The sequence below is a fragment of the Hyperolius riggenbachi genome, chromosome 3 (genome assembly GCF_040937935.1).
Source record: "Hyperolius riggenbachi isolate aHypRig1 chromosome 3, aHypRig1.pri, whole genome shotgun sequence".
Taxonomy (NCBI): Eukaryota; Metazoa; Chordata; class Amphibia; order Anura; family Hyperoliidae; genus Hyperolius; species Hyperolius riggenbachi.
In genome coordinates this window covers 146,112,326-146,140,324 of record NC_090648.1, presented here as the reverse complement: position 1 = coordinate 146,140,324, position 27,999 = coordinate 146,112,326, and the positions used below count along the sequence as shown (strand labels likewise).

The 27,999-nt window shown below is 45.7% G+C and overlaps 1 protein-coding gene across 1 annotated transcript in view; it reads left to right on the top strand.

Moving 5' to 3' along the window:
- The first annotated feature begins 21,253 nt into the window (after window positions 1-21,253).
- The window catches only part of UACA (uveal autoantigen with coiled-coil domains and ankyrin repeats), a 134,729-nt gene continuing 127,983 nt past the window's right edge, over window positions 21,254-27,999 (top strand). The window contains exon 1 of the mRNA XM_068275071.1: window positions 21,254-21,463. Within this exon, the coding sequence (XP_068131172.1) occupies window positions 21,416-21,463 (48 nt within the window). The 5' untranslated portion in view covers window positions 21,254-21,415. The remainder of the gene's footprint in view (window positions 21,464-27,999) is intronic.

Here is a 27,999-nt window from a genome sequence, read left to right as displayed (position 1 = left end):
TCTGGGTGCAGTGAGATTAAAGTTAGGGAGTCAGTGTGTGTTCCAGTAAATATTCCTGTACGTTCCGCTCATGATGATGAAATTCAGTCTCAGTTTATGGTGGAACCTTCCCTGGGACATCTGCCCTGTTCACAAAATAAAATTCCAGTTTTGCCTTGTAACATGGATAGTTCAGAATCCTTCTTAGAAAACTTGAAAAATGATGTTCCTGAGGTCTTGCCTGATTTCCTGGAGACCTCCGAGTTCCTCCCAAAGGGTGCAGAACTTGTAGGAGATGTCTCCTGCCCCCCAAGCCCTTCTGAGGTGTTGCCCACTTCAGTAGGCATTGCTGCCTTGCTGGCTACTTTTTCAGCTCTGGTGGAGCTTCAGTAATGCGTAGTCAATGATGAGTTTTTGTCAGATACCATTACAGTCACTGAGACTTCTAAGCCTGAGTCCGAGTTTTTTTTTGAAAGTCCAGTGCTTGAGACCACTGCTCATGATGATCCTCTGCCCTGTACTGGTTTTGGTCCTGTCGTGCCGGACTCTGAGGTTGGCAGTTCCCCGACATGTTCTGAGGTTTCTCCTGTGCTGGTGTACCCCAATGTGCTCTGTGACCCAGAAAGCCCAAGTGTGCCTCGGTTACCAGCATGCTCAGATGCTTCCTCGGTGGAGACATGCTCTGATATGGCCTGCCTGCTTGCATGCCCAGAAGTGGTCCCTGAAAGTCCTGATCTTGATGGGTTTCCTCGTAATTCTGAATCCGGAATTGTCATTGGTTCCATAGGAGTTCTTGATAGTTCTCCATGTGAGCCTGGTGATTGTTCTGCCCTCTTGGGATCTCTGTGGAGCTTCAAAAGGTTCTGGGAGATTCCGGGAGAAATTTTGCTTGGTACCCTGGATAAGATCAACAGTGGCTTTTGTGTTGTAAGGGACACTTCGAACAGGTATTGTGGCAGGTTTGGTATTTTCGGACGCTCCTTGGAAGGTGGTGGGTATTGTCTGGAGGGTGTCGATGGCTTCTTCTCGGGCATTCACAGTCCTGATGGGTGTTATACTGAGACTGGTAGTACTGATGGGCATGTTTCGGTGGCGTTTGCTTCCGATGAGGTCGGTTTCGGCTGGACTTACTCTGGAATTGGGCCTTGTCGGGCTGTCCTGACCTTCATGAGTCTTCAGTTAGAGTCTTTTGCAAATATTGGGTTAGAGGGTCGTCTGGAATCTGACCCTAGAGGGGGGGGGGGGGGGTACTGTGAGGATCCGCGTGGCTGCCTGTGCAGGCAGGCAGCCTTTTGACCACTGTTCAGGTCTGCATTCTGCAGGTCTCTGGAAGAGAGACCTTTTGTCAGTATTGCAGCTTGCTGCTGAGGAATTTGCATATGTTTGTCATGCAGATTGCCTAGCCACATCCTTTGTGGGCTTGCTCTATAAAGAGCTATGTTTCTCACAGTAAGTTGCTGGTCATAAGAGATAGTCCTGTGGAACACTCGCCTGGAGTGTCAGCCTTGCTCTTTGTTTGAAGATTAGCCTAGAGCAGGGCTTTTCAATCTTTTCACTAATTGTACCACTTTTATCACCTGAAAATGTACAAGTACCACCCGTGTGCCTGCGCAGTAGAGTGCACCCAATCATGCTCGGCTGTTTCCACCAGAATTCAAGCGAAGAGCTGCTACTGCGTATGCGGGTATGCTGGCAAGGTGATCTTTGGGTGTCCTATCACTGGATCCCCTCTACTGTGGAGAAATGGGGAAGCCCCTTTAGCCCCCGAGGTCCTCACTGTGTTGCCCTGCAGAATAGTTCAGACCTCAGATCAGCAGTAACCCGACTGACACTATGCACCAATCACCTGGCTGTCTCTTCACCACTGATCTGAGGTATGAAGTATGCCACAGGGCAGCACAGTGGGGAGCGAGCGTGGGGGAGCTAAACTTTGTGGAGGCAAGATGGGACTGGGACTAGGACAAGTGGCAGGCAAACCTGAGGTGTACCACCTGGGTAACACCAAAGTACCACTGGTGGTACGCGTACCACAGATTGAAAAGCCCTGGCCTAGAGTAATTCCTGGGACTGCACTAGGCAGGTTTCCCTAGTGCAGTTAGGATTGCTTATCTGCTTTGTTTGTCTGTTGCGATTGTCCTGTCCCAGCGGTGGTCGACAGGAAATCGTTCTGTATGTCTGGGTGCTAACCGCAACAGCGGTTGTTACTGGTAGCCCCTTCTGATCTGTCTTCCTGGATCGCACTAGCCACTTACGCTAGTGCTGTGGATCCTTCTGGTCTGCTACTCTGTTCTTGGATCGCACTAGCATCTTGCGCTAGCGCCGTGGATCCTTTTGTTCTGTCTTCCTGGATCGCACTAGCCACTTTCGCTAGTGCTGTGGATCCTATCTCTCGCTTGTTCATGTTTTCGTGTGTCTGTCTTTTCTGCTACGAACGCTTGCTGGAGGCTCGGTGAGGTAACCGTTAAGCAAGCGCTCGCGTCCTCTGTTTCATGTTTGTCTATCGGTGGTTAGTTAGGCGTGCTTGTCTCTGTTGTGCTTATTACGTGGGGACCGAGCATAAACGCGTGCACTGTTGCGAATGAGTGCAGTGTTCGCGTTTAGCTAGCGTTTGTTATTTTCCGTATCTCCTCATTGTATGATTTGCTGTGCCTTTGCTACTCTTGTGCTCTGCCTTGCTGTAGCCTTGTGTCACCTCTGGCAATCGCCTCTCTCGCGATTGCGTTCCTACTTCATATCTGCTGTTGTGTATGCACCGTCGCGGGTTGGCGACTAGTTTGGTGCACACACATACAATCTGTCTCTGTGCTCATTCTCTTCCGCAATCGCTTCTCAGGCGATTGCGTTCTCACTCGGTTTCCTTGTTGTGTGTCTGCCGTCGCAGGTGGCGGCTAGATTGGTGGACATACATACATTCCTCATCTGTGCTTATTCGGTCTTGTGTCTCTGTTAGCAATCGCCATCTCTGGCGATTGCCTTCTCACTTTGTCTTCATGGTTGTGTGTTCATCGTCGCAGGGTGGCGACTAGTTTGGTGAACACGCATACCCTTTGTCGCTTTGATCTCTCTCTTTCAGGGCTATCTTGCCCTGCGTTTCTTCCCTTCGTGCAATTCCTGTCTGGCGTGTGTGGCAGGGCAGATGAGCTGTTCCTCTGCACTCCACAGCTCCCCCTGTCGACAGGAATTTCCCTCTACAGGTGCATTGCACCTTTTGCTGGGTTCCCGCAAATTATACGCTTGTGGAGGATTTCCGCAGTGTCAGCGCACGTCTTGTGCGCTGATCACGGAGAGAATTCCACAATCGTTACAGCCTGGAGGAAACCCACACAGACACGGGGAGAACAAACTAACTCTGTGCAGATAGTGCCCTGGCTGGGATTCAAACTGGGGACTCAGCGTTGCAAGGCGAGAGTGCTGACCACTACGTCACTGTGCTTAATGAACACCAAAACCATGCATGCAATGTGTTTGTGTTTTGATAAGCATCGCACTGCAGTAGTGAAATCAGCAAAATGGGCTTTCTTTGAAAGAGCACGTTATAGTAATTCCCCAGTCACATGCAGTGCAATCCTAAAAGCAGATTGAATAACATGCAGTGCAGTGGAAAAAGGGCCTAAATTATTCATCTTAAAGGACAACTTTGATGAGAGGGATAAAGAGGCTGCCATATTTATTTAAATAAAAAAAAACATTTTATTTAAACATTACCAGTTGCCTGGCTGTCCAGCTGATCCTCTGCCTCTAATACTTTTAGCCATAGACCATGAAAAAGCATGCAGCAGATCAGGTGTTCCTGACATTGTCAGTTCTGACAAGATTATCTGTATGCTTGTTTCTGGTGTGATTCAGACACTACTGAAACCAAATAGACCAGCAGGGCTGCCATGCATCTAGTATTGTTTAAAAGAAAACAAATATGGCAGTCTTCGTATCCCTCCTATTACAGTTGTCCTTTAAAGGAAATCTGAAAGGACTTAAAAAAAAGAAGTTTCACTTACCTGGGGCTTCTGCCAGCTCCGAGCAGCTGCCCTGTGCCCGTGCCATCCTGCAACGATGCTCCGGTCCCCCTATCGTGGCTAAGTTTCGGTAGCGCTGACTTGCAAGTCGACTGCCACTGTGCTTGTGCGGCCCAGGCCGCAAGCTTCCTCGTTTGCACTCCTGTCGCCGGGAGCATCCAATGTTTCCTTGCACTGCGCCTGCACAGTGGCCAGTGACTTGCAATTCGGCGATAACGAAACTTAGCTGCGGTGGGGGACCAGATGAGCATTCCAGGATGGTGCAGGCACAGGGTGGCTGCAGATGGCTGGCAAAAGTCCCAGGTAAGTGATTTTTTAGGCCTTTCAGCAAAATTAATAATTTCTCACATTTAATAAATAGACCTGTTTTTACCCAGAAAAGTGATTTTCTGATGCTGACATACGGATTACTGCACATACAGGCATCGTACAGGCTCATCTGCCCTGTGACCTCTGGTGTCAGCACTAACCTCTGCACTGAATAGAAAACAAAAGAGAGTTATGAGAAGGTTGCCTGGTTGATCCTGCTTTCACCCCAACCGGACATGAGCTGTGGCAGCATTATGTCCTTCTGAGAACGAATAATCCCGATCATATATAGGCCACCAATAAAACGTGAAGGACCATTATCATGAATGAATGTAAATATTTAAAATACATGTGTACACACATACTTATAAGTACATTTCTCCCAGATTAAAATGAGCTATGAGGGCTGTCACATACTGCAAACCCTTTTTCAGCAATTTGTTGATCGCCAGTGATTCAAAAAGTGCTTTGATTATGTAATTCTATGACAGTTTTCACACTAGAGTGGGTAAAAAATGTGCTGCATGTAACTTTTTTTTTTTTATTGTGATTGTGTTACAAGTAAAGAAATGCTGTAAAAGACAAAATCAATGTGAAATCTCTTGCTAAAAAAATTCTACAGAACCACGATTGCATTTCTCAGTTTTCAATGTGCAACAGCACTAAATTACTTTTTTCCTATGTCGCTGTCACTTACAATACACAGTAAATATCTGACAGAGCTAACAGGTTTTGGACTAGTCCTTCTCCTCATGTCGGAATCTCAGTATCTCCTTGGGCAGAGCAACTGCCATTCAGTAAGTGCTTTTAAAGTGGACCTGAACTCAGAACTTCCCCTCTGCTCTAAAAGATTCACAACAGCGTAATAAACTTTACAGAAAGACCTTTCTTTGTTACAGCTGATAGAAATCCTGCAATAATTCTGCACTGTTTCTATTTCCTGATTCATAGAATCAGACATATTGTTAACAGCCAATGCTTTCAAATGGGTTTATCTGCCCTCTCTGCCATAGGCAGTCATGTGACACGGGGAGGGATCAGATTACTACTTGTGATTAGACACAAATGAGGGGGAATTAAACAGGCTAAACTCTCAAAATACATACAGGGTGTATTTCTCTCTGTTTTCCTTCTGTCCTGTGCAAGAGTCCAGGTCCACTTTAAAAATAAAGGAAACCCTATGAATCCCCCAGGAGGAGATGGACTATTCTAAAACCAGTCCGATCTTTCCTACCACTACCTACTGTAAGTGACTGCAGCATAGGAAAAAAATAATTTATGGTGCATTTTCCTCCGGGGCAAACATACATTTTATATGTATATATTTTAAATTTGATATGGTAGTGGTCCTTTAAAAACCGCAGACTAATCTCTGTTACAATTGCTCAAATTCAAAAGTGATCAGCAGTAGTAGGGAAAAAATGCAGAATATGCAAATTCTGGAGTTACACACCCATGTATTTTTAACCATCATCCCTGAGGTCCTGAGGCAACTTACGTGTTTCTGCACATTTTTTTTAGCAATGTTTATCAGTTTGTAACATTGATGTGTTTCTGAAAAATCCACAGAAGTGTGCCCTGTTCTAATGCTAGGTACACACCATGCAATTTCCCGCCACACCAACGGGTTAAATCCATAATTTTCGACATGTTTGATCTCCTAATCAATAATGGGATAGATTTTCAGAACACGACTGCACAAAGTCCTTTCTGTTATCGATTGGGAGCTGATTGGACATGTCAGAAATTATTGTTTTGACCCATTGATCTGACAGAAAATAGCATTGTGTGTATCTATTATTATGCTGGGAACACACATTGCGATTTCTGGTCCGAGCAACGGGTGATCAGACAGGAAATTTTACTGTGTGTACATGTCTAAACTGCTCCCGATTGTCCAAAGGACCAATTTTCCGATGATAACTTTGCAAAATCGATCCCTTTCTCCATCGGAAAGGGATTGGACATATTGGAAACAATCGCCTGATTCCCATCGTTCGGATGGAAAATTGCATTGTGTGTTCCCAGCATTAGGGTCAGTATAGAAAACTGATAATAGGGGAGCTTTCAATGCCAGTACAGTGTTTTTAAAACCTCCCATCTGATACAAGGACAATCCAGAAGGACATAAACTGCATGATGAACTAATAATGGGATTAGCCTAAAATGCGGGGGAACAAATTACTTTCAATTTGCTTTCTATGAATTTTATTACAGCCTTTAGTTTCTCTAATTTGCTATTATGAGTATCCACACCCAGTTCCCCACTACGCCTTCTGAACTCCCTCGCAAGCTAGAGGCTTTTAATTACAAGGTAGAGACCTCTATATATTCCATAATGAAGAACAGACAAACAGCACAGACAAATCACATGACAAGAACATATATGCATAAGAGCAAAAATGAATGCATTTCGAAATGCCAGTTTTTGCAAATCATTTATTCTGTTTTATCTCACATTTGTCCTTTCTCTAACTGCATGACAGGTCACCCTGAACAAAACAAATATATAGCTTTAAACTGCACATGACCAAACCCAGTTATTCAGCCCTCATTATAATGACAATGACTCGCATTCCGTTCATTCTATGGCGGAGGTGTTGTGGTTTCTAAGGCCTCCATTTCTTTGTCTTTTTAGCGCTGTGCTATACTACTTCCCTCTCTACAACAATGCAGATCCCTCTTTTATCTACTGCCCAGAAAGCCCTCAGTAAAGCAGAACTTTGTTAAATATTTGCGTGGAGCATGTTTGCTTCTGATATGCTCAAACCTGTCCCCTGCATTCATTGTTTCTTTCTCATCTGACCTTGTAGAATGATTTCAATATTCAAGGCTCATTTGCCATCAGTAGATGTTTACACCGGCTTTCCACTTATTTTTTGTGTTCCTGCCGCATCCAACCACAACGCAAAAAAATGACAAACATGTTACTGCGGCAGAGTGCGCTGTCAGGGTCATATGCATAGCACCGCGCGTACTCAGTGATGTACTCCCTACTGGGCAGGAAGTATCTCACCGGTGTCCCCGTTGGTCCACACATGCACGCCGTGACGCACCGAGCTCTGTCGTTTACACTAAATGCATCGCCCATAGACCCGTGCGTTAAGCGCGGTGCTTGTAGTAACGCGCTGTTGCACTTCTGGCGGATTGGACACTTCCAGCACACTGCAAGAGACTACAATAAGTGCTAAAGTCTCCATCGACTTTTAACCTGCATGTGTAAAAGGGGCCTAAATGTCTTCATAGTATCCAAAAGGACCAGCTATGTGAGCAACATATGTTACTCCTGAACCTCTCAATACGTTTGTTATTACAATCAGCAGGACTCAGTCAGTGAAGCGTATGAAATATTATAGGCTGATTTAACTAGATTGTATTGGACTGCAGATGACTGGAGAATATAAGTGAGTCAACAAATCCTTTTTCATGAAAAATTGTGCTATTCAATTCAATGAAAAATTATGCAAGTTTTGCCTGGGTCATATTGGACCAAAGCAAGGGTTGCTTAAAGGGACCCTAAGCAGTCCAAAAAAATGAAACTGGTACTTACCTGGGGATTCCTCCATCCCACCGAAGGCCGCAAGGTCCCCTGGCGTCCTTCTGGGTCCTCTCCTGTTCCCGCTGGCGGCTCCATTACCGGTGACTTTCAGGCTGAAGGTTGTCCATTTCTTCCTGAATAGACACTCCGCATCATCACCAAAAGTCACCAGTAATGGAGCTAACCAGCGGGACCGGGAGAGGAGCCAGGAGGACGCCGTGGGACCTCGTGGCCTTTGGTGGGATGGAGGAAGCTCCAGGTAAGTACCTGTTTCATTTTTTTGGGACTGCTCAGGGTCCCTTTAAAGGTTATAAAATGAATGATTGTATTCACTACAGCCACATGCATAAATCTGTATTGAGAACTTTATGTTGCTAAGTTGTGCTCAAGTTGCCAGGGCAATTCTTTTGAGAAGCGCCCAAGTGCAGAATACTCCCGTCGATGGGAGCGTGATCCAGGAGGCATGCAGACGGGCCCACACATGTGCAGTAGCTGTGACTAGAGCTGCAGTGGAAGATCTTTCTGAGGAGGCAGTGGCACATAGGAGGGGACCTGGAGTACACCTAAGGACCTGGCAGACTACAGGCGGGGCTGGAAGAGTCCCCAGGTGAGTAAAAACTCATTTCAATTTCTTGTGCCAATCCGGGTTCTCAGTGAGTGTTTCCCTGTACAAGCAGAAATGCAATGTAATGGGAAAGTCACGCCGCACATTATCCATGTAGTATATTTCATACAATGTAGTATACATGAATGAAATGTATCTTTCACTGTCACTTTTAACACGTGCATTTTGCGGTAATGCACTGTATGCAGTGCTTTGGGATGTCGCACGAAGTTAGACCGCACCAGACGCACTGTGAACATGGCATTGGATTTTCATTGGAGTGCACAAAGCCACATTACAATACAGCCGTTATGCTGCAATACAAAGCCCCACAATAAACCTAGCCTTAGGCCTCGTTCACGATCTAAAATCGTAATTGCAAATGCAAGCTTTTTGGTATAATCGCTTTTCTAAGCGCTTTTCCTGTGCGGTTTTTAAATTCACTCTCTGAGGCAAGTCAGAAAGTGAACTCCTTGACCCCGGAAAATAATAAATACAATGTATTTCTTCTTAAAAACGCGAACGCAATCGCTGCACAAAGCGATTTTGTGAGCGTTTGTGCTTTTCCTATACCTTCCATTGAGGCAAAATTTCCTCAAAACTGGTACAGGCACCGCTTTGCTGAGTGGACCAGAAACAAACCGCTCAGATTTGAACTCTCTCATCGGAAGTCATTGCACAAGCGTTTTTAGGGCGTTTTTGAAAATTGCCTGCGCTTGAAAAAAGGGCAAAAACGCCCTTAGTGTGAACAAGCCCTTAAAGTGTACCCAAGGCAAACCTTGAGCGAGTGCAGCACGGCCATGCTTGTGCCAGAAGAGGAGCGAGGCCCCCGATGTTGAGGAGGGTCCTGGGCAGTGATGAAGGCCCAGAGGATAGGATGGGAAGCCTCTGGAGGATCCTTAGGTAAGTATTTGCTTTGTGAACCTTAATAGGTATTGGGTTCTCTTGCGGGTACTAACTCTAGACTTTTTGTATCAGCAATAAAATGTCTTTCAAACAGTGGCGTATCTAGAGAGGTCCAGATATGGCTCATGCCATGGGCGCCATAGCAACCATGGGCGCCATGCCTGCTCCTGTGCTGTGCCCCATGCCTGCCCCTGTGCTCCACTGCTATACTTTCCTGTCACTCAGATCTTGGATCAGATTCTGTTTTCTGGGAACATGGCTACCTAATATATGCATATGGGGTACACTTGGCTATTTAATTATTTTATCTTAACGCACCTGGCTATTTCATTTGTTTATCCTGAGGTACCTGGCTACTTGATTACTTTATCTGGAGGTGTGTGACTGCTTCATTATTTTATCTGGATGCTTGTGACTACTTAATATTTTTATTGGGAACATGTGACTACTTGATGAATTATCTGGAGACATGTGACTACTCGATTCATGTATCCGAAGGCATGGAAATATTTGGTTATTTTATCTGGAAGCATGTGACTATTTATTTAATTGTGAGGCACCCTTACCGTAAACCTAATATCTAGGGGACCATGGCTTTTCAATGTATTTAGGGGCATATTAAACTCTGGTATTTGGGTAACCCAGATGCTTATTTCAATTCCTGTGTATGCCATAGGCGCTATATTACCCAGATGCACCCCTACTTTCAGAACCCAGGTTCTCAACATGTGGTACACATACTCCTGGGGGTACTTCTGGTTTACGGGGTACTTCTCACTGAAAATTCATTCTGACTTTTAGAACATGAACACTGGTAATCACAAACTGTTTTAGCATCTAAAAGCACAATACAATGTTTGACAAGCATTTGCCCACTGCCAGAGGTTTACTGCCAATAAATACATATGCATCAAGGGGTACTGGATATAATATTATCCATAGTAGCAAGTACTTGGAAAACGCTAGCTTTTATACTGAGGTACCCATTAAAAAAAAAAAAAAAAACTGTTCTAGAACACAATAAGATGTGTAGCTGAAATGATCTTATTTTTTCTTTGACCTTTGGTACCGTAAATCCGAGCTGACCCATATACTGTATTTGTAAGCGGGAAATGAGAGTATAATAGCACAAACAGAAATAAAAAAAGTAAAAGTGGGTAATAAATAATTATATACACAAAGTTTCAAAAATTATTTTAAATGTTTTATATTGCCATTGACTTCCTGTAAAAGTAATCTTTCTTATTATCTGTTCTCTGTACAGAAATGGGGGATCTCTACAACAAAGAGATGGATTTCCATCTGTTGCAGAACGGTTTTGAGTTTTTTTTGTAGCATGGGGATGTATTATACCTCTTTTGTTGTATCTTACTTCCTTTCTGCCCCCAGGGTAGGAACTCGATCAGAGATGGGAAGGAGGGGGTCGGTTCTCTGGCTATCCTTTCTACTGGTAGCATTTACAAGTTCAAGGTGTGCAATACAACTTTTGCCAAAACACATACCAGTGCGGGTGCTTTTGGTGTGCAAAAGTTGTAATGCACACCTTGCACTTGAACAAGCTGCCAATGAAAGGATTGCAAGTAATGCCAACCCTCTCCTTCTAATCTTTGAACATTACCTGCTGCACTTGTGGCCAGAGCACGCTGTTGCATCCTGTAGTGCGGGTCAGTGAAGCTGAACACTCATCACACCTCTCCTATACCGTAGTACCAATGGCTCCTTTCTTCTCTTCAGGTTTGTTTCAAATTGACTCATTCATTCTCCTTTCACACTATCAAGAGTACTTTGAGATGTGCTTATTCTTCAGTCGCACTGCAATGTTTCAGAAATGTTGCATAAAGGGGCACTACAGCGAAAAACTGTAAAATTTAAAATGTCTGCAAACTTGTACAAATAAGAGGTACGTTTTGTCCAGAGTAAAATGAGCCATAAATTACTTTTCTCCTATGTTGCTGTCACTTACAGTAGGCAGTAGAAATATGACAGAAGTGACAGGTTTTGGACTAGTCCATCTCTTCATAGGGGCTTATCAGCAAGGCTTTTATTCTTTATAAAAATATTCCCTAAAAAGGGTTTAAACAATGATGCTGGCCAGCTTTCATTTAGCAAGGTGTTCAGGGCTGTATTTCTGAAAAGGCCACAAAGGCCTTGTGGGGCTGCAGACCAAAGGGGCACCTGAATATGAAAGAAGGGGTTGCTACATTAACAGGGACGGATCTAGACCAAGTTGGTTGCAGCCTCCGTAGAAGCGCTGTTTAGCACGAAACGGCCGTCAGGCATCCTGTGCCCAGCACCCACCACCCTCCACGCCTCTTCTCACCAGGGTATGTGTTTATTTCATGCCAAAACTTTTTGCAAGATGTTGCACGTTTGCACTTTATCTTTGCTACAGTAAATTGAACACTTGCAGCAGTGCCAGCTTTCCTGCTATCTTTGTCTGCTTGCCATTTGATGTTGTTGCTTGAGCACGCTGAAGAGGTCTAGAGAAGAGGTGTATGTGTAGTCCTCCTGTGCAAACTGCCTGTTGTCGTAGCTGATGCGTGCATGCCATTTCACTGTAGTGCCAACCATCTGCTTTTCTCTAGACCAAGTTGTGCCTGGGGCAAGGTCAGGTTTTGGCGCCTAAATGTCAGTTTTTGGCGCCTAAAGGTTAGGTTTTGGTGCCTAAAGGTCAGGTTTTGGCACCTAAACTGCCATTCCCCATTCAAATTTTGCCGCCTTTTAAAGAATTCAACAAACTGCGCCTGGGGCAAGAGACCCGCCTGCCCCTAATCCCCCCCTAGATCCGTCCCTGGCTACATATGAAAGAGGAGGCTGAAAATTGAGATCAACGCATGAAATATCATTTCTGGGAGTGTTGGAATTTGTAAGGTTACCTCTGCAAATCTGGCTAAAGAGAGCTGTGAGATCCTCTTCTAGTTATCAAAAATGATGTATAAAAATATGTCTGTAATTCCTAATTTGCTAAATGTCTTATTCCCACACACTGGAAATGACCTCAGGCCCCTTATATATGGGAATCATTAAATAGGAAGCTGGAGGCTAAGGAAACGATTTTAGCTAAGATAAGTAAGGATGAATGATGAATATTATCAGATATGGGCTCCACAGATTGTGTTTCAAACAACCCCTGAAGACTTAATGTCTAATTAGGTAGCGGATGCTATGGAAGCCCTTGCCATACTTGTATGTAGACCACTAATGATATCAGACCAGAGGTTTTATTTTTTGTTAGTTATACAGTATTATGTTGTATAATTTATTGTTTTCTTATGTATCTGGATCAAATACTAGATTGATATAAGGTATTATATAAATTACCACTTACACATACTACATGGAGATGGTAAAATTGGTGTAACGATCGGTGGGTGCAGAGAGTATCTGATTACCGGTGATCTGCAGTATCACCGGAAATACAGATATATACCAGATTATAAGTGATCTGCAGTCTCACCGATAATCCGATATACAAACTAACCTCTGTTCACCTGAGTAGAGTGTAGTGTTTAGTGTAACAGTAACACTTAGAGGACAAGGCCTCAATGCAGCAAGGAGTACTGCACAGATTCCTTCCGCAGACCTGAGCTCTCCAAGACGGGAGGAGTCAGACTGACAGTAGGAAGGTATATCTGAAAGTGACCCTCAGGAGGGAGGATCGCTAACAGAGCGAGGAACCGCCTCTAACGGTAAGGTCGGTTCTCGAGGTCGGACAAGCCAGGTCGTACACACACAGACAGATAAAGTACAAGATCAGGAGGCAAAGGCGGAGTCAAAGTACAGGCAGGGTTCAGCAACGGGGTATCAGATATATCGGGGTACAAAATCAGGAGGCAGAAGCAGAGTCAAGGAACGAGCCGGGGTTCGGCAACAGAGTATCAGAAATAACGAGGTACAAGATCAGAGTTCAGAAGGATGGTCAAGGCAGGCAAAAGTCATAACAGATAATCACAATCAAACTAGTACTTTAGCTATCAACAGAATCTAGCTAAGTGTAGGATTACAGCTCCAGCTGGTCCCGGCACACTTACGGATCTGACTACGGATCTGGGTGCTCCCACATGTGTGATCGCACGCCAGACAAAGAGCAAGTGAACAACCAGCAGTATATATACTCTAGGACCTTTCCAGGACCTCCCTAATTGCTGGTCCAATGGGAGCAGTGGAATTTGTCAGCTGACCCAGCTGGTCAGCCGACACCCTTCTAACTGCTATTTAAACTCTGCCTCTGTGCTCGCGCGCGTGTAAGTCTGAATCTTGGTGGACTATCAGTCCCAGCCACACCAGTACTGTCATGCAATGAATCTAATGCGGGGGCCGCCTCTGATGCGGATTCCGCCGTTACCAATGCGGATTCCGCCGCACTGCCCATGCGGCATGCGGCGTTTTTTCCGCGTTGTGACGCCATGCTGGACGCGGAAACAGCCGCCTCACCTCGAGAGACGGTGGCTTTTCCGCGTTTCCTCACAGTACCCCCCTCCCGAGGAGTGGACTCCGGACAACTCCTACCAGGTTTCTCGGGATGTAAGGCGTGAAATGCCCTCCTTAATTCGTCCGCATGCATGCGACTCCCCGGTACCCATTGTCTCTCCTCAATGCCGTACCCTTTCCAATGTACGAGATATTGTACCGAGTTTTGTACAACGCGTGAATCTAAAATCTTTTCTACCTCGTACTCAGGTTGGTCATCCACCAACACAGGAGGAGGAGGAGTGGGACCCACATGGACTGCTGGCTTAAGCAGGGATACATGGAAGGACCTTACCCCACGCATGCTGGCGGGAGGATCAACAGCGTAAGTGACGTTGTTGATCCTTCTGGCTATCGGGAAAGGCCCGACAAACCTGGGACCCAACTTGTCTGAGGGCTGTTTCAGGGCCAAGTGACGTGTGGATACCCAAACCAAGTCTCCTGGTTGGAATCTCCACTCCAAAGACCGTTTCTTGTCAGCTTGACCCTTCTGACTCAGAAACGCCTTTTCCAAACTGTCTCTCACCGTCCGCCAAATGTCTTTAAAAGACCTTTGCCAAGCCTCCAGAGCTGGAAACAGAGTGGAGGCCACTGGTAACGGTGAAAATTTGGGCAATCTTCCAGACACAACCTGGAACGGAGAAAATCCAGTGGAAGAACTTTTCAAATTGTTTTGTGCAAATTCTGCAAAGGGCAGAAATTTGACCCAGTCATTCTGCGCCTCTGCAACGTAGCATCTCAAAAACTGCTCTAACGACTGGTTGACCCTCTCCGTCTGACCGTTGGTCTGTGGGTGGTAGCCCGATGAAAACGACAGCTTCATGCCCATTTGATGACAGAATGACCTCCAGAATTTAGATACGAATTGGACTCCCCGATCGGACACTATGTTTTCCGGAATGCCGTGCAACCGGAACACGTGTTTGATAAACAAGTCTGCCAATTCCTGGGCCGAGGGGAGTCCTTTCAAGGGCACAAAATGGGCCATCTTGCTGAAGCGGTCGACTACCACCCAAATGACCGACATGCCCTCTGATCTGGGAAGCTCACCCACAAAATCCATGGACAAGTGGGTCCATGGTTCACTCGGGGTGGGTAAAGGCTGCAACCTCCCTACAGGTGCCAGCCGGAAGGGTTTGCTTTTAGCACATACCGCACAATCCTTAACAAATTCTTTGCAGTCGGCTGCCAGAGACGGCCACCAAGCGCACCTGGCCACAAGATCCTGCGTTCTAGATGCCCCAGGATGTCCCGCATTCTTGTGTGAATGGAATATCTGTAGCACCCGGAGACGGAATGGCAGAGGCACAAATAAAACCCCCTCAGGCTTCCCCTCAGGGACATCCTGCTGAAAAGGACTCAAGGTCTCTGTCCAGTCTTCCCAAGTCTCTGTTACGGCCAGCACCAAATTTTGTGGGACAATGGTCTCTGGGGCAGAAGGCTGTGCTGTCTCCAACTCAAAGCATCTGGACAGGGCATCTGCCTTAATGTTCTTGCTACCCGGGGTATACGTAATTATGAACCTGAACCTCGAAAAAAACAAAGACCATCGAGCCTGACGGGGACTTAATCTCTTAGCCCCCTCGATGTATTCTAGATTCTTGTGATCCGTGTATACAGTAATTGTATGTTCTGCTCCTTCCAGCCAGTGACGCCACTCCTCAAAGGCAAGTTTAATGGCTAAGAGCTCTCTGTTGCCTATATTGTAGTTTCTCTTTGCCGGAGAGAACCTACGAGAGAAATACGCACAAGGGTGTAGCCTTCCCTGCAAGCCTGACCGCTGAGACAGCACAGCCCCTACCCCAACCTCCGAGGCGTCTACCTCAACAATAAAAGGATAAGAGGTGTCTACATGTCTCAGGATGGGTGCGGAACAAAACAAATCTTTTAAAGTGGAGAAAGCACTTAATGCATCAGGAGACCAGTGGGTGGTATCTGCCCCTTTTTTCGTAAGACAGGTGAGGGGTGCGATAACCGTGGAATACCCCTTTATGAACCTTCTATAATAATTCGCAAAGCCTAAAAACCGCTGTAAAGACTTCAACCCAACCGGCTGAGGCCATTCCAAAACAGCGGAGACTTTGGCGGGGTCCATAGACAGGCCCGTGGTGGAAATTATGTACCCCAGAAAGGCGACAGATGTGACTTCAAAAATACACTTCTCAATCTTAGCGTAGAGTGAGTTTTGTCTTAATTTGTTGAGTACAAATTTCACATGCATTCTGTGCTCAGAGAGGTTGTTGGAGAAAACAAGTATATCGTCTAGATAGACCAGCACAAATCTCCCCAACACCTCTCTGAAGACCTCGTTGATGAGTTCCTGGAAAACGGCCGGGGCATTACATAACCCAAAGGGCATCACCAGATACTCGTAATGCCCGTCTGGCGTGTTAAAGGCCGTTTTCCACTCATCGCCCTTTCTAATGCGCACCATGTTGTACGCGCCCCGTAAATCCAGCTTTGAGAAGATCTTAGCATCGGTGACCTGCGTAAATAAATCGTCTATCAGGGGTAACGGATAGCGATTCTTTACCGTGATCTTATTTAGTCCCCGGTAATCAATACAGGGCCGCAGGCCCCCGTCTTTCTTTTTAACGAAAAAGAAACCTGCTCCAGCAGGCGATCGGGACGGCCGGATGAAGCCTTTGGCTAAATTGTCACGGATATTTTCCTGCATAGCCAATTTCTCTGGCCCAGATAAATTGTACAAATGACCCCGAGGGGGCATACAACCTGAACGTATATCAATGGGGCAATCGAAAGGGCGATGTGGGGGTAACTTGTCTGCAGCCTTGGGACAGAATACATCAGAATATTCCACATATTGCTCAGGTACCCCCTGTACATGAACCCTGGTTTGGCCCAATGTCACCTTCCCTAAACATCGCTGAAAGCAGTGTGCTGACCAAGAAATTAGTTGGCCGGTGGCCCAATCAATGTGTGGAGAATGAAGGTGCAACCATGGCATGCCGAGTATAATGGTGGAGGTTGTCATATGCAACACAAAGAACTGTAACTTTTCCCAGTGCAGTACCCCTATGGTGACCCCCACCTCTGGTGTCTGAGACAGTGGGTGATTCCCTTGCAGAGGAGAGTCATCCACTGCCGTAACCTGGATGGGTGGTTGTACTGGTGTGAGCGGAATACACAATCTCTTAGCAAACTCAAAATCCATAAAATTTGCCGCGGAGCCTGAATCGATAAAGGCTTCCGTGACCTCAGTCTTATCTTCCCACGTAACGGTACAGGGAAGAAGCAATCGTTTTTCTTCTAGGGGTAAAAGTCGGACGCCCAGGGTGTTACCCCCCACCACTCCTAAGCGGTAGCGTTTTCCCGGCTTATTGGGGCAGTTCTGTACTATATGCCCCCCTTCACCGCAGTACAAACACAGCTGTTCGGTCATTCTCCGTCTTCGCTCTACCTGGGTTAATTTTGACCGAGCAATCTGCATCAGCTCGGAAGGAGGCAAGACGGGAGAAGGTGAAATAGTAGGAGGTGGAGTCACTGGGACCGTGGTGTAAGATACCCCTCTAAGACGGGAACTACCCCTGGTCTGTTTTTGGTAGCGCAGCCTGCGGTCGATTCGGATGGCCGCTGAGATGGCCTCATCGACTGTTCTGGGCTCGGGCTGGCTTAACATCAAATCAGAGACCTCATCGGACAGCCCTGACAAGAAATGATCTAATAGGGCATAGGTGTCCCACCTGGCCGTAACTGACCACCTCCTAAACTCGGCCGCGTAATCTTTGACCGGACCTTCGCCTTGACGCAAAAGCTTGAGCTTCCGCTCAGAAGTCGAGGCAAGGTCCGGATCGTCGTAAATTACTGCCATAGCTTTAAAAAATTCCTCTACAGAGGTAAGAGCTTTGTCTCCGGCGAGCAGGCTATACGCCCAAGACTGGGAGTCGCCGGACAACAAAGTTTTAATAATCGTGACCCTCTGGGTCTCAGTACCCGAAGATTGGGGTCTCAACTCAAAATAGGACAACACCCTACTCCTAAAATTCCGGAAGTCAGATCTGTGGCCGGAAAAGCTTTCAGGTACAGGCATACGTATGTCAGAGCTAGGAGAGGATCGCACATGATCCACTGATGTCTGGAGGGTTTTTACAGACCCTGATAGGGCATCAATAAGAGTTATGTGAGTGCCCAGTACTTGATTGATGTTGTCCACCGAAGCGGCAAGTACACCCAGACAATCAGTGTTTGCGTCCATTTTGTATTTTGGTCTGGCGTTCTGTAACGATCGGTGGGTGCAGAGAGTATCTGATTACCGGTGATCTGCAGTATCACCGGAAATACAGATATATACCAGATTATAAGTGATCTGCAGTCTCACCGATAATCCGATATACAAACTAACCTCTGTTCACCTGAGTAGAGTGTAGTGTTTAGTGTAACAGTAACACTTAGAGGACAAGGCCTCAATGCAGCAAGGAGTACTGCACAGATTCCTTCCGCAGACCTGAGCTCTCCAAGACGGGAGGAGTCAGACTGACAGTAGGAAGGTATATCTGAAAGTGACCCTCAGGAGGGAGGATCGCTAACAGAGCGAGGAACCGCCTCTAACGGTAAGGTCGGTTCTCGAGGTCGGACAAGCCAGGTCGTACACACACAGACAGATAAAGTACAAGATCAGGAGGCAAAGGCGGAGTCAAAGTACAGGCAGGGTTCAGCAACGGGGTATCAGATATATCGGGGTACAAAATCAGGAGGCAGAAGCAGAGTCAAGGAACGAGCCGGGGTTCGGCAACAGAGTATCAGAAATAACGAGGTACAAGATCAGAGTTCAGAAGGATGGTCAAGGCAGGCAAAAGTCATAACAGATAATCACAATCAAACTAGTACTTTAGCTATCAACAGAATCTAGCTAAGTGTAGGATTACAGCTCCAGCTGGTCCCGGCACACTTACGGATCTGACTACGGATCTGGGTGCTCCCACATGTGTGATCGCACGCTAGACAAAGAGCAAGTGAACAACCAGCAGTATATATACTCTAGGACCTTTCCAGGACCTCCCTAATTGCTGGTCCAATGGGAGCAGTGGAATTTGTCAGCTGACCCAGCTGGTCAGCCGACACCCTTCTAACTGCTATTTAAACTCTGCCTCTGTGCTCGCGCGCGTGTAAGTCTGAATCTTGGTGGACTATCAGTCCCAGCCACACCAGTACTGTCATGCAATGAATCTAATGCGGGGGCCGCCTCTGATGCGGATTCCGCCGTTACCAATGCGGATTCCGCCGCACTGCCCATGCGGCGGTTTTTCCGCGTTGTGACGCCATGCTGGACGCGGAAACAGCCGCCTCACCTCGAGAGACGGTGTCTTTTCTGCGTTTCCTCACAATTGGCCAGTGGAAAATTGGATGTGTGTATACACTCTAAGCAGGGTTGCTCATTAGGTAGATTGCGATCTACCGGTAGATGATGAAGGACTTCATGGTAGATCCCGACCGCACTACATTTTCCATTCTGTATATACAAGTGTGCTCCTAAAATTGTACATTGGTAGATCATTTTGATTAGATAATTTTTTAAAGTAGCTCTCAAGCCGAAAAGTGTGGGCACCTCTGTTCTAAAGGTATGTGAACAAACTAGATAAAACTCTGCTGAAGCAGCCAATTAAGACCGCATCGGATGAGGATCAAGAATGCATCTAGTGTGTGAACAACTGCCCCCATTGTCGTCTAAAGATCTGGTATGCCAGATCTGTAGTGACCCCCGACACCTGAACAGCCCTCGCTTTGTTTTCACGGCTCCTTTACCCTGAGGAAACTGCTCCGTCATGCGCAATAGTTGTCCCTCTGCTCGCCTCCATAGCAACAGACAAGTTGCTAGCCCACAGGCTAGTGACACTTTGTATAGATTTCAGCCCATGATAACTATCACTGATAAGGATTTACAGCCATAAAACTCTTTCCTGAAAGAGAACAGATTCTCGGTACAGGGAATAGATGCAAAAGGTCAATAGTTTATATATTTTAGCTCTGGGACACTGAGCCTGACCATATCACTCATATGAGACAATACAACATTAAATGAACGTTTGTAGCTTTTATAAAGAAAATAAAGCTGTGGGATTCTAGAAAAAAAATAGGATAGATACAATTTTATCTCATCAGTTTATTTTCACCTCAGGTTTACTTTAAAAGGAAAAAAGGAAAAAAAAAAAAAAAAAAAAAAAAAAAGCTCATCGATTGTTGTTGGGCACTAGAAATTAGCATAGAATTAAAATTTAAAAGTTCATGGTAATTTGTGATCTATGGAAACCAGCCTCAGGGGGACTAAACAAGAACTTTAAGGGCTCATTCACACTGGAGGCCTTTTTTCACACGCAGGAGATTTTAAAAATCGCCTGCCAAACGACTGTGCAATGAATGTCTATTAAAATGTTCATATCAGCGCGGGTCGTGCGCTGGGCAGGCAGAAAAGCGGTGCGTGGACCATTTTTGAAGCCATTCCGCCTCAACGGAAGGTATAGGAGAAACGCAAAAGCTCACAAAATCGCTTTGTGCAGCGATTGCGTTTTTAAGAATAAATACATTGTATTTATTCTTTTCAGGGTCAGAGTTAACTTCCTGACTTGCATCAGGGAGTGAAAAAGCGCAATCGCTTTGAAAAAGCGCTTATTGAAGTGATTCACAAAAACTGCAGCACCCACCTGAGCGCCGTGAGGAGAATAAATCACGTTATCAGATAATTTATAGAAATGATGAATGAGATTGTAATTGTAACAACTCCAACTTACATTGCAAATTGTTTCCCGCTTTGACCTGATGCTCTTCCCAGTGATTTTGATTTCCTCTTTTCCAAGTTTTTATTTATTTTTAATTTACATGCTATCTGGAATTATGACAGCTCATCCACTATCTCTTTTAACCAGTCATATAAGTCTCTAATTAGCTCAATACATTTAGAGACCTCATTCTGGTTATTGCAGTGTAAAAAAAAAAAAAAAAAGATTAATTGTAAAGTAAAAAAAGTCAGATTTATTGTAGAGTAAAAAAAGTCATATTTATTGTATAGTAAAAAAAACAAGATTTATTGTAGAGTGAAATAAAAAAAAAGTCCGATTTATAACATCTCTTATCCACTGAACTCTTCTTTACTTACCTATCAAATGGAGCATTTAAAATTGCGTGTGAAAATGAAATTATGCGTCTCATGATTCTATAAAACAATAAACCATGTACTTGCTCCAGTGAAACCCTGCATGACAAGCCAGGATCATACATGCCTACAGTTTATATAACAAATAACACTAGAGATAAGCCAGGCAAGTCTCAACGTCACTTCGTGCCTAGAGCACCTGAGTGACGTCACACTCCCGCCGAAAGGTGTGTCCCGAATCTCAGGGAGAAAAAAAGTTCTCAGAGGAAGTTCCGCCCGCAAACTTTTCCGCGGCGGCTATTGGTTGCAAAGCGGTCAGTCTCCTTCCTTGTGGATGCCAGATTGGAGGAAGGACGAGGAGCGGAGCACAGCCGGTGGGGGAAATACAGAAAGTGAGTGGGAAAGAAAGGGCGAAGGAGAGTCCGGCCGGTGACATGCGGGCTCTGCTGTGACTCTGCTGACAGCTCGTGAGAGGACAAGCCGCAGCCATGAAGAGCCTGAAGTCCCGCCTGAAGAAGCATGAAGTCACCATCACAGTGAGTGCGGGGCTGGGGGACATGCAGCGGAGAGTGACGGGACAGCCTGCCATCCGCATCCCATTCCAGAATGCCCGGACACATCAGTGGCCCTTTTAGTGTTTTCTGTATTTTGTATAAGCAATCTCTGGCAAGCATTGCACTAGTGTGGTCTCTTGAACTACATTATTGCCTACAGGCAGCTCTTCTGGGGAGATCAGGCTGGCTAGAGTGGGGCATCACTTTTCATTTACAGAATAATGTGATCATTCTTTCTAAGTGATGCTTATCTAGACTGGACAATTCTTTTATGTGAAGAAGAAAAGAGGGGGGAAAAAGCATGACAGGCAATGCCATCATCACATTGCTTGGACCCAGAAGCACGTCTACATATATAAAAGGGGGGCCCATCGCTGGTCTATTCAAGGCACCCTGCAGGAATGCTCATAGACAAACAGCCACTTCTTGCTTGTGGCAAAATGTACATTTGGTCTGAGGGCTCTTTCACACTAGAGCCCATTTCCTGCGTTTTTGACTCAAAGTCAATACTTTGCGTTCACGCCTGACACTGCGTTTTGATGTGTTGCGGTTTGACGCATCTGAGAGCTTTTAATCGTTGGGAGACGGCGGTTTCCCGTCAGGTGAATTCATTACTACTGCAGCTGATTGCGTCGCACCGCAGCATCCCGACGACACACCGCAGGCTATTCAACGCATGCAGGAGAACTGCTCCTGCACGCGTTGGTAGATGTGAAAGCCCTAACAGGGCCGGTTCTCTCATGAAGCAAGGTGAAACATTTGCATCAGGCGTCAGAGGTTGCAGGGGCATCATTTCTGTACTGTGTTTACACTAACAGCATGCAGTCAGAGTAGGAAGAGAACAAGACTCACATCCAGCGTGCTATTGTGTTGAGCTGCAGCATGTCGTGAGAACATTAATTCAGTGCTGTGTAATTTGTTGGCGCTTCATAAATACAATATATATAAAATAAATTAAAGCAGAGTAAATTGTTGGGTGCTGTGAGATCATTCCAAATTGGGGGGGGGGGGGGGTTCATCCTCACACGTTTGCCTCAGGCAGCAAAAAGTCTAGAACCGTGAGCCCTGAGCACTAATTTGTAAGAATTAGAGGACCCAGGGGAAACTCCTAAAATTGCACAGCAGAACCCTTCCTTCAGGTGCTGACTCTGTTTGCACCACTCTACTAAACCTAGTCAGTTGGTGGCATGCTTATTGATTCCTGGGTGCCCTATGTTCTACAAATGGAAGCAGTCGTTTGTCGGTGGGGATTCCCGTTTGGTCCCCTACAGTAGACAGGTGTATTGGCGGGGGCTATACAAAAACACTGAGCCTCTCCACTCTATTGGCAATTGAGCAGTCTCACCCTCAATAAAGGATATGAAGTTATATGGCAATGTGCCATCCTAGGCACGAAACCTCACAGGGAACGATTCTCCAGTCACAGCACCCTCTTACAGCACAAAGCATTGTGATTGGCTTAATAGTGTGGGTGTTAGTGACGGGTCGTTCGCGAACGAGCCGGCTCTAAGAGACTATTCTTTGATGCGAATCAGAGGAGCTGATGCACACTCTGAGTAGAGCCGATGCCTCAGCCACCCCACACAGCTCTGCTCTGTAATAAAGGGCACTGAGGCATGCCAGGAGATGTAGTCCTCCTCCTGTAGCTTGTAGGGGTGTATGGGGCAGAGCAGCAGCAGGAGGGATTGCCCCACTCAGAGAAGCAGCCTGGAGTTGTCATGGAGACGGGGCGGGGCTTTTCTTCCGTTTCTGAGTGGCATCTAATGATATTAAATGAAGAGCCGTTTGAGAGCCATACGAGCCGGCTCTTTAACCTTCCTGGCGGTAAGCTGAGCTTGGGCTATGCCGCGCAGGAGGATTTCTCAGGCCCTGCTGGGCCGATTTGCATAATTTTTTTTTTTTTTTGCAACACGCAGCTACCACTCTGCTAGCTGCGTGTGCATTCCGATCGCTGCGCCCCCCCAAGACCCCATGTGCTGCCTGGCCAATCAGGGGGAAGCCCTCCAGGAAATCCCATTCTTTGAATGGGATTTCCTGATCAAAGATCGCCGGAGTCGATCGAAGCGGGTGGGGGGATGCCGCTGCACAGCGCCTATCATGTAGCGAGCCCTAGGCTCGCTACATGATATAAAAAAATAAAAAAAAACCTGCTGCGCTGCCTCCTGGAGCCACGCCAGAAGAGCCGATGCAAGAGCCGGAATTCCAATCACTAGTGGGTGTAGCTTGCTATAACTTATTGGAAACCTAGCAGTTCAAGAGTGTGCTGTGCACCCAATCGGGTTATTGGAATTCTCTGAGGTTTCCTGCTGGGTCTTCTAAAGTAGACTATTGCCCCATCCTATACAGTACCACTATAGTATATAAAGCAAGTGCAGATGTGGATGTAAGGTTGCTGTTCAGCTGTAGAATCTGCAAGAAACATGTTAGATGGCAAGTCTTTCAAGTACTCTAATAAGTACCAGCGCTTCTCTTGCAAGGCCTTTTAGCCAGTGATGTAATTTCCTTCAGGAGGATAACTCTGTATTATCCAGTATACTGTAAGAAAAACACCATCAGCAGCATAACTGCAAATCATGGGGTCCACCATAGTTCCATCCCGCTTTCCTGCTTATATGTCTTTGTTGGTAGTACCATTCCTCCGCTTCTTAGCAACATACTGTCTTGTGGCACCCTAGTATAAAATGTTCTCATTCTTGTAGTTTTATCCCTACCTCCCCGGTATTATAATATACCCCCTTGTAATGTCACTCTCACTCCAGTTTATAGTGGACTTGAATTCTTGCACAGGACAGAAGGAAAGCCTAGAGAAATGCACCCTGTGTGTATTTAGTTTATCATCTCTAACCCCCCCCCCCCCCTCATCTGTGACTAACTACAAGTTGTAAATTGATTTCAGCTATGTCAGAGCTGGCTGCCATGGCAGAACAACTAATTGGTAAACACTGGATGTTAACCCTATGTCTGATTCCATGAAAGCAGGAAGTAGATACACTGTAGATTTATTGCAAGATGTGTATCTGCTGTAACAAAGAAATGTTTTTCTTTAAAGGCTAGCATGTTGTTGCTTATCTTTTAGAGCAGAGAGGAAGTTCTGAGTTTAGGTCCACTTTAAACATGGCCACCCACCCAGTATTCCTCCGCTACAGAGCAGGCAGGAGGTATAAAAGGGGCCCATACACTGGTCGACTTGAGCCATCGAACGATTGATTCTATAGAATCGATCGATCAGAAATAGATTCTATCAAATTCCCCATTCGATCAATTTGTGATCAATTTGATCTGACAGGATGGAAAATCTAGGTCGATCTGCTGCTGGCAGCAGATCGATGGCCCATAGAGTTGCATTGGATCTAATGGTGCTAGGGGCGTAGCAATAGGGGTTGCAGGGGTAGCGACCGCATCGGGGCCCTTGGGCCAGAGGGGCCCCATGGGGCCCTTTCTAAACCAAAGTATAAGCTGTTTATTGGTCCTATGGTAGTAATAATCACTTCTATAGATGCTTTGAATGGTAGTAATCGTTAACACACTGTTCCCCATCCCCTTCTTGCACCTCTAATACTGTAGATGACCTTGGCAGGTATTTTTGCAATGTATCAAGTGTTACGTATAGAGTGCTTGGGGGGGGGGCAGGGGCCCAATGTAAAACTCGCACCGGGGTCCCGAGCTCCATAGCTACGCCACTGAATGGTGCAATCATGCATTTAGATCGATTTCAATAGATTTCCAGTAGATTTAATTCTGAAATCTATTGGAAATCTGTTCCTAGTGTGTGGCACATATCAGATTCCTGTCAGATTAGACTTGACAGGCATCTGACAGAAATGTATCTGGTGGTCGAATCTGCTGCAGATCTATAAGTGTATGGCCACCTTAAGGCTACTTTACAAATGAGATTTTGTTGTAATGGAGCATTCACATACATTGGGGCATTTACAGTGTGGTGTCGTGAAATCTGTCAGAATAACAAATTGTGTTCTGTCCGGTATCTGACATTGTGCATGCTACAGTGAAGTATACTTTTCATGTGCTGTGTGCGCCATTACGCACAATGCGACTTTCCCCTCCATTGCGATCCTGTTTTTACAGGATGTGCAACGTCCTAGTATGAAACTCACCTAAAGTCATGTTTACCTTTTTTATATAGCTCTCCTTCAATCTGCATTGCGCTTGCTTCTTCTCTCCTTCAATCCTACTCAATCTCTTGCTTTGGAGGCTACTGTCTTGTCAAACCCAGGATTGCAGTTAGTAAGAAGTGGTCACAGGGAGAGAAGTACACCGGCCACAGGACAATGCTAACAGGAGAAGAGCTCTGTAGCAGGTAAATATAATGAGGTCTCCCTGCACCTCTCAGCATCAACACAACACCATTACCATGGTGGCTGCTAGGGAGTGCTACAGTGTGGGTAAGAATGTAGGACCCTCCCTGATCCACTGATTTCCTAAGTCCCCACACTACACACATAAAGCTCCCACTCTGTTCACTGCGGTACAAGTGGAAAAAGCTTATCAGGACAGAACGGATCTGAATGAGTCCTATTCAATAGGATCCGTCAAGGCTGTGGAGTCGGTATAAAAAAATCAGAGTACAGATTGTTGTGCATGCTCATGGTGAACTAGAACTTCTAGTGTAAGCGGTTACTTACTAAACCGCTATGCAAAACAGAAATCTGCCTTCTTAAAACGGAAGGAATTTGCAATTATTCAGGTTGGAGTGAGCATACGAGGTCTCCCACAATGCATCACTGCGGAATATGCAAAGCGTCCCTTTGTTGTCCCTGAAAGCCAAAACACACCTCTAGAACCGCTGTAATGCAGTGATGTGTCAGCCTGTAAATTGTACAGAGCCACAATAATCCAGCATGCATACAGACTGTTTCAGACTGGTTGGTCCTCATCAGTGCATGACATGGATTCATGTGACTCTATGTTGTAGGACTTGAAACACTCAGAGTACAGATTGCCCAGCAAACTCATGGTGAACCAGAACTTAAGCTACGTACACACATGCGACAACGATCGTTCATTGTCAACGACGAACAAACTTTTAATTGATGAAAGAACGACCTAAGTAAAGTTAGTTTTAAAAGGTGTGTAACAATCAGATCGTTAGAACGAACGTTACATCACGTAAAAGTAAAAAGTAACTATTGCGCCTGCGCATAAAAATGAAAAGTTCCATGGAGAAATAGTGAAATACGCATGTCAAGCCTAGTACGAACGATCGTTTCCAACAATGTACTACTTTTGCAAATGATCGTCGTTGGGAAAAATCCGCCAAGCTAGATCATTCGTTTTGAACGATCTAGCTTGTCCGTCCTTAGACTTCATGGTCGTTGGCTGCTTTTTTTCAAACGATCGTCGTTTGAAAGGATCGGGGAACGATCGTTTCAAACGACTATAGACGCATGTGTGTACGCACCTTTAGGAGTGTGTAAGGGGCCAAAAAGGACCAAAAAGCCCTCTTGCTGCTCAATTAACAAGCCGACTCATAATTGCATTCCAGCAGATCTGGAGGTGTGTCTTTGCTTTTAGGGACAACAAAGGGACAAATTGCATATTCAGCAGTGATGCGTTGTGGGAGACCTCATATGCTCACTCCAACCTGAATTGCAAATACCTTCTGTTTATGATGCCTCTGTCTCCTCTAATTTACATTTAACAATCTTGTTGATGAAATGCCTTTTATGTTGCATGCTTTTAATCCAGGGCTGTGGAGTCGGTCCAAAAATCCACCGACTCCGACTCCTCAGTTTAGGATTACTCCGACTCCTCGACTCCGACTCCTCTAATTTGCATATTACAATTTTGTTGATTAAAAGTATGTAACATGAAATTCGTCTCTTAACTGCCAACGCTTAGGAATTTTACAAGTCAACTGAAGTGAGAAGGATATGTAGACTACTATATTTATTCCCTTTAGACTAAAACTAGTCCTTGATAAGAGTACTTGTAAAAGGTACAAACCGGAACAAAGAACATCCATCAGGCCTTAGGCAATGTAAGTGTGGGTACATGTAAGAATGATGTGCAGGTACTCTGCAGGGGAATGAGGAGATTCTTCCTCTATTACACATTCTTCATGCACAATCTGAACCAGGTTTATGGGTGACAGACAACACCTCTCTGTTCAATGTGCACAGCATTCTCAGTGGATTCCCTGCAGCTCTGTGAGGAGTGCATATGTAGAGTATAGTACTACTGTGTAACAAAGTAAACCTGAGACAGATGAAATTAAAGTTTTATACATAGCTGGGGCTTCCTCCAGCCGCCTTCAGGATAATCAGTCCCTCGTTGTCCTCCTCCACCACCTGGATCTTCTGCTATGAGTCCAGGTACTTGAGCCAGTCGGGCGTAGTGCGCATACACACACTCCGCCGCCAGGAGCATACTACACCTGTGCAGCACTATTGCGCAGGTGCAGAATGTTCCTGGCTGTGGGAGCGGCATGCAGCCGGACAGCGCTGACTGGCTGAATTACCAGGACTCATAGCAGAAGATCCAGGTGGTGGAGGAGGACA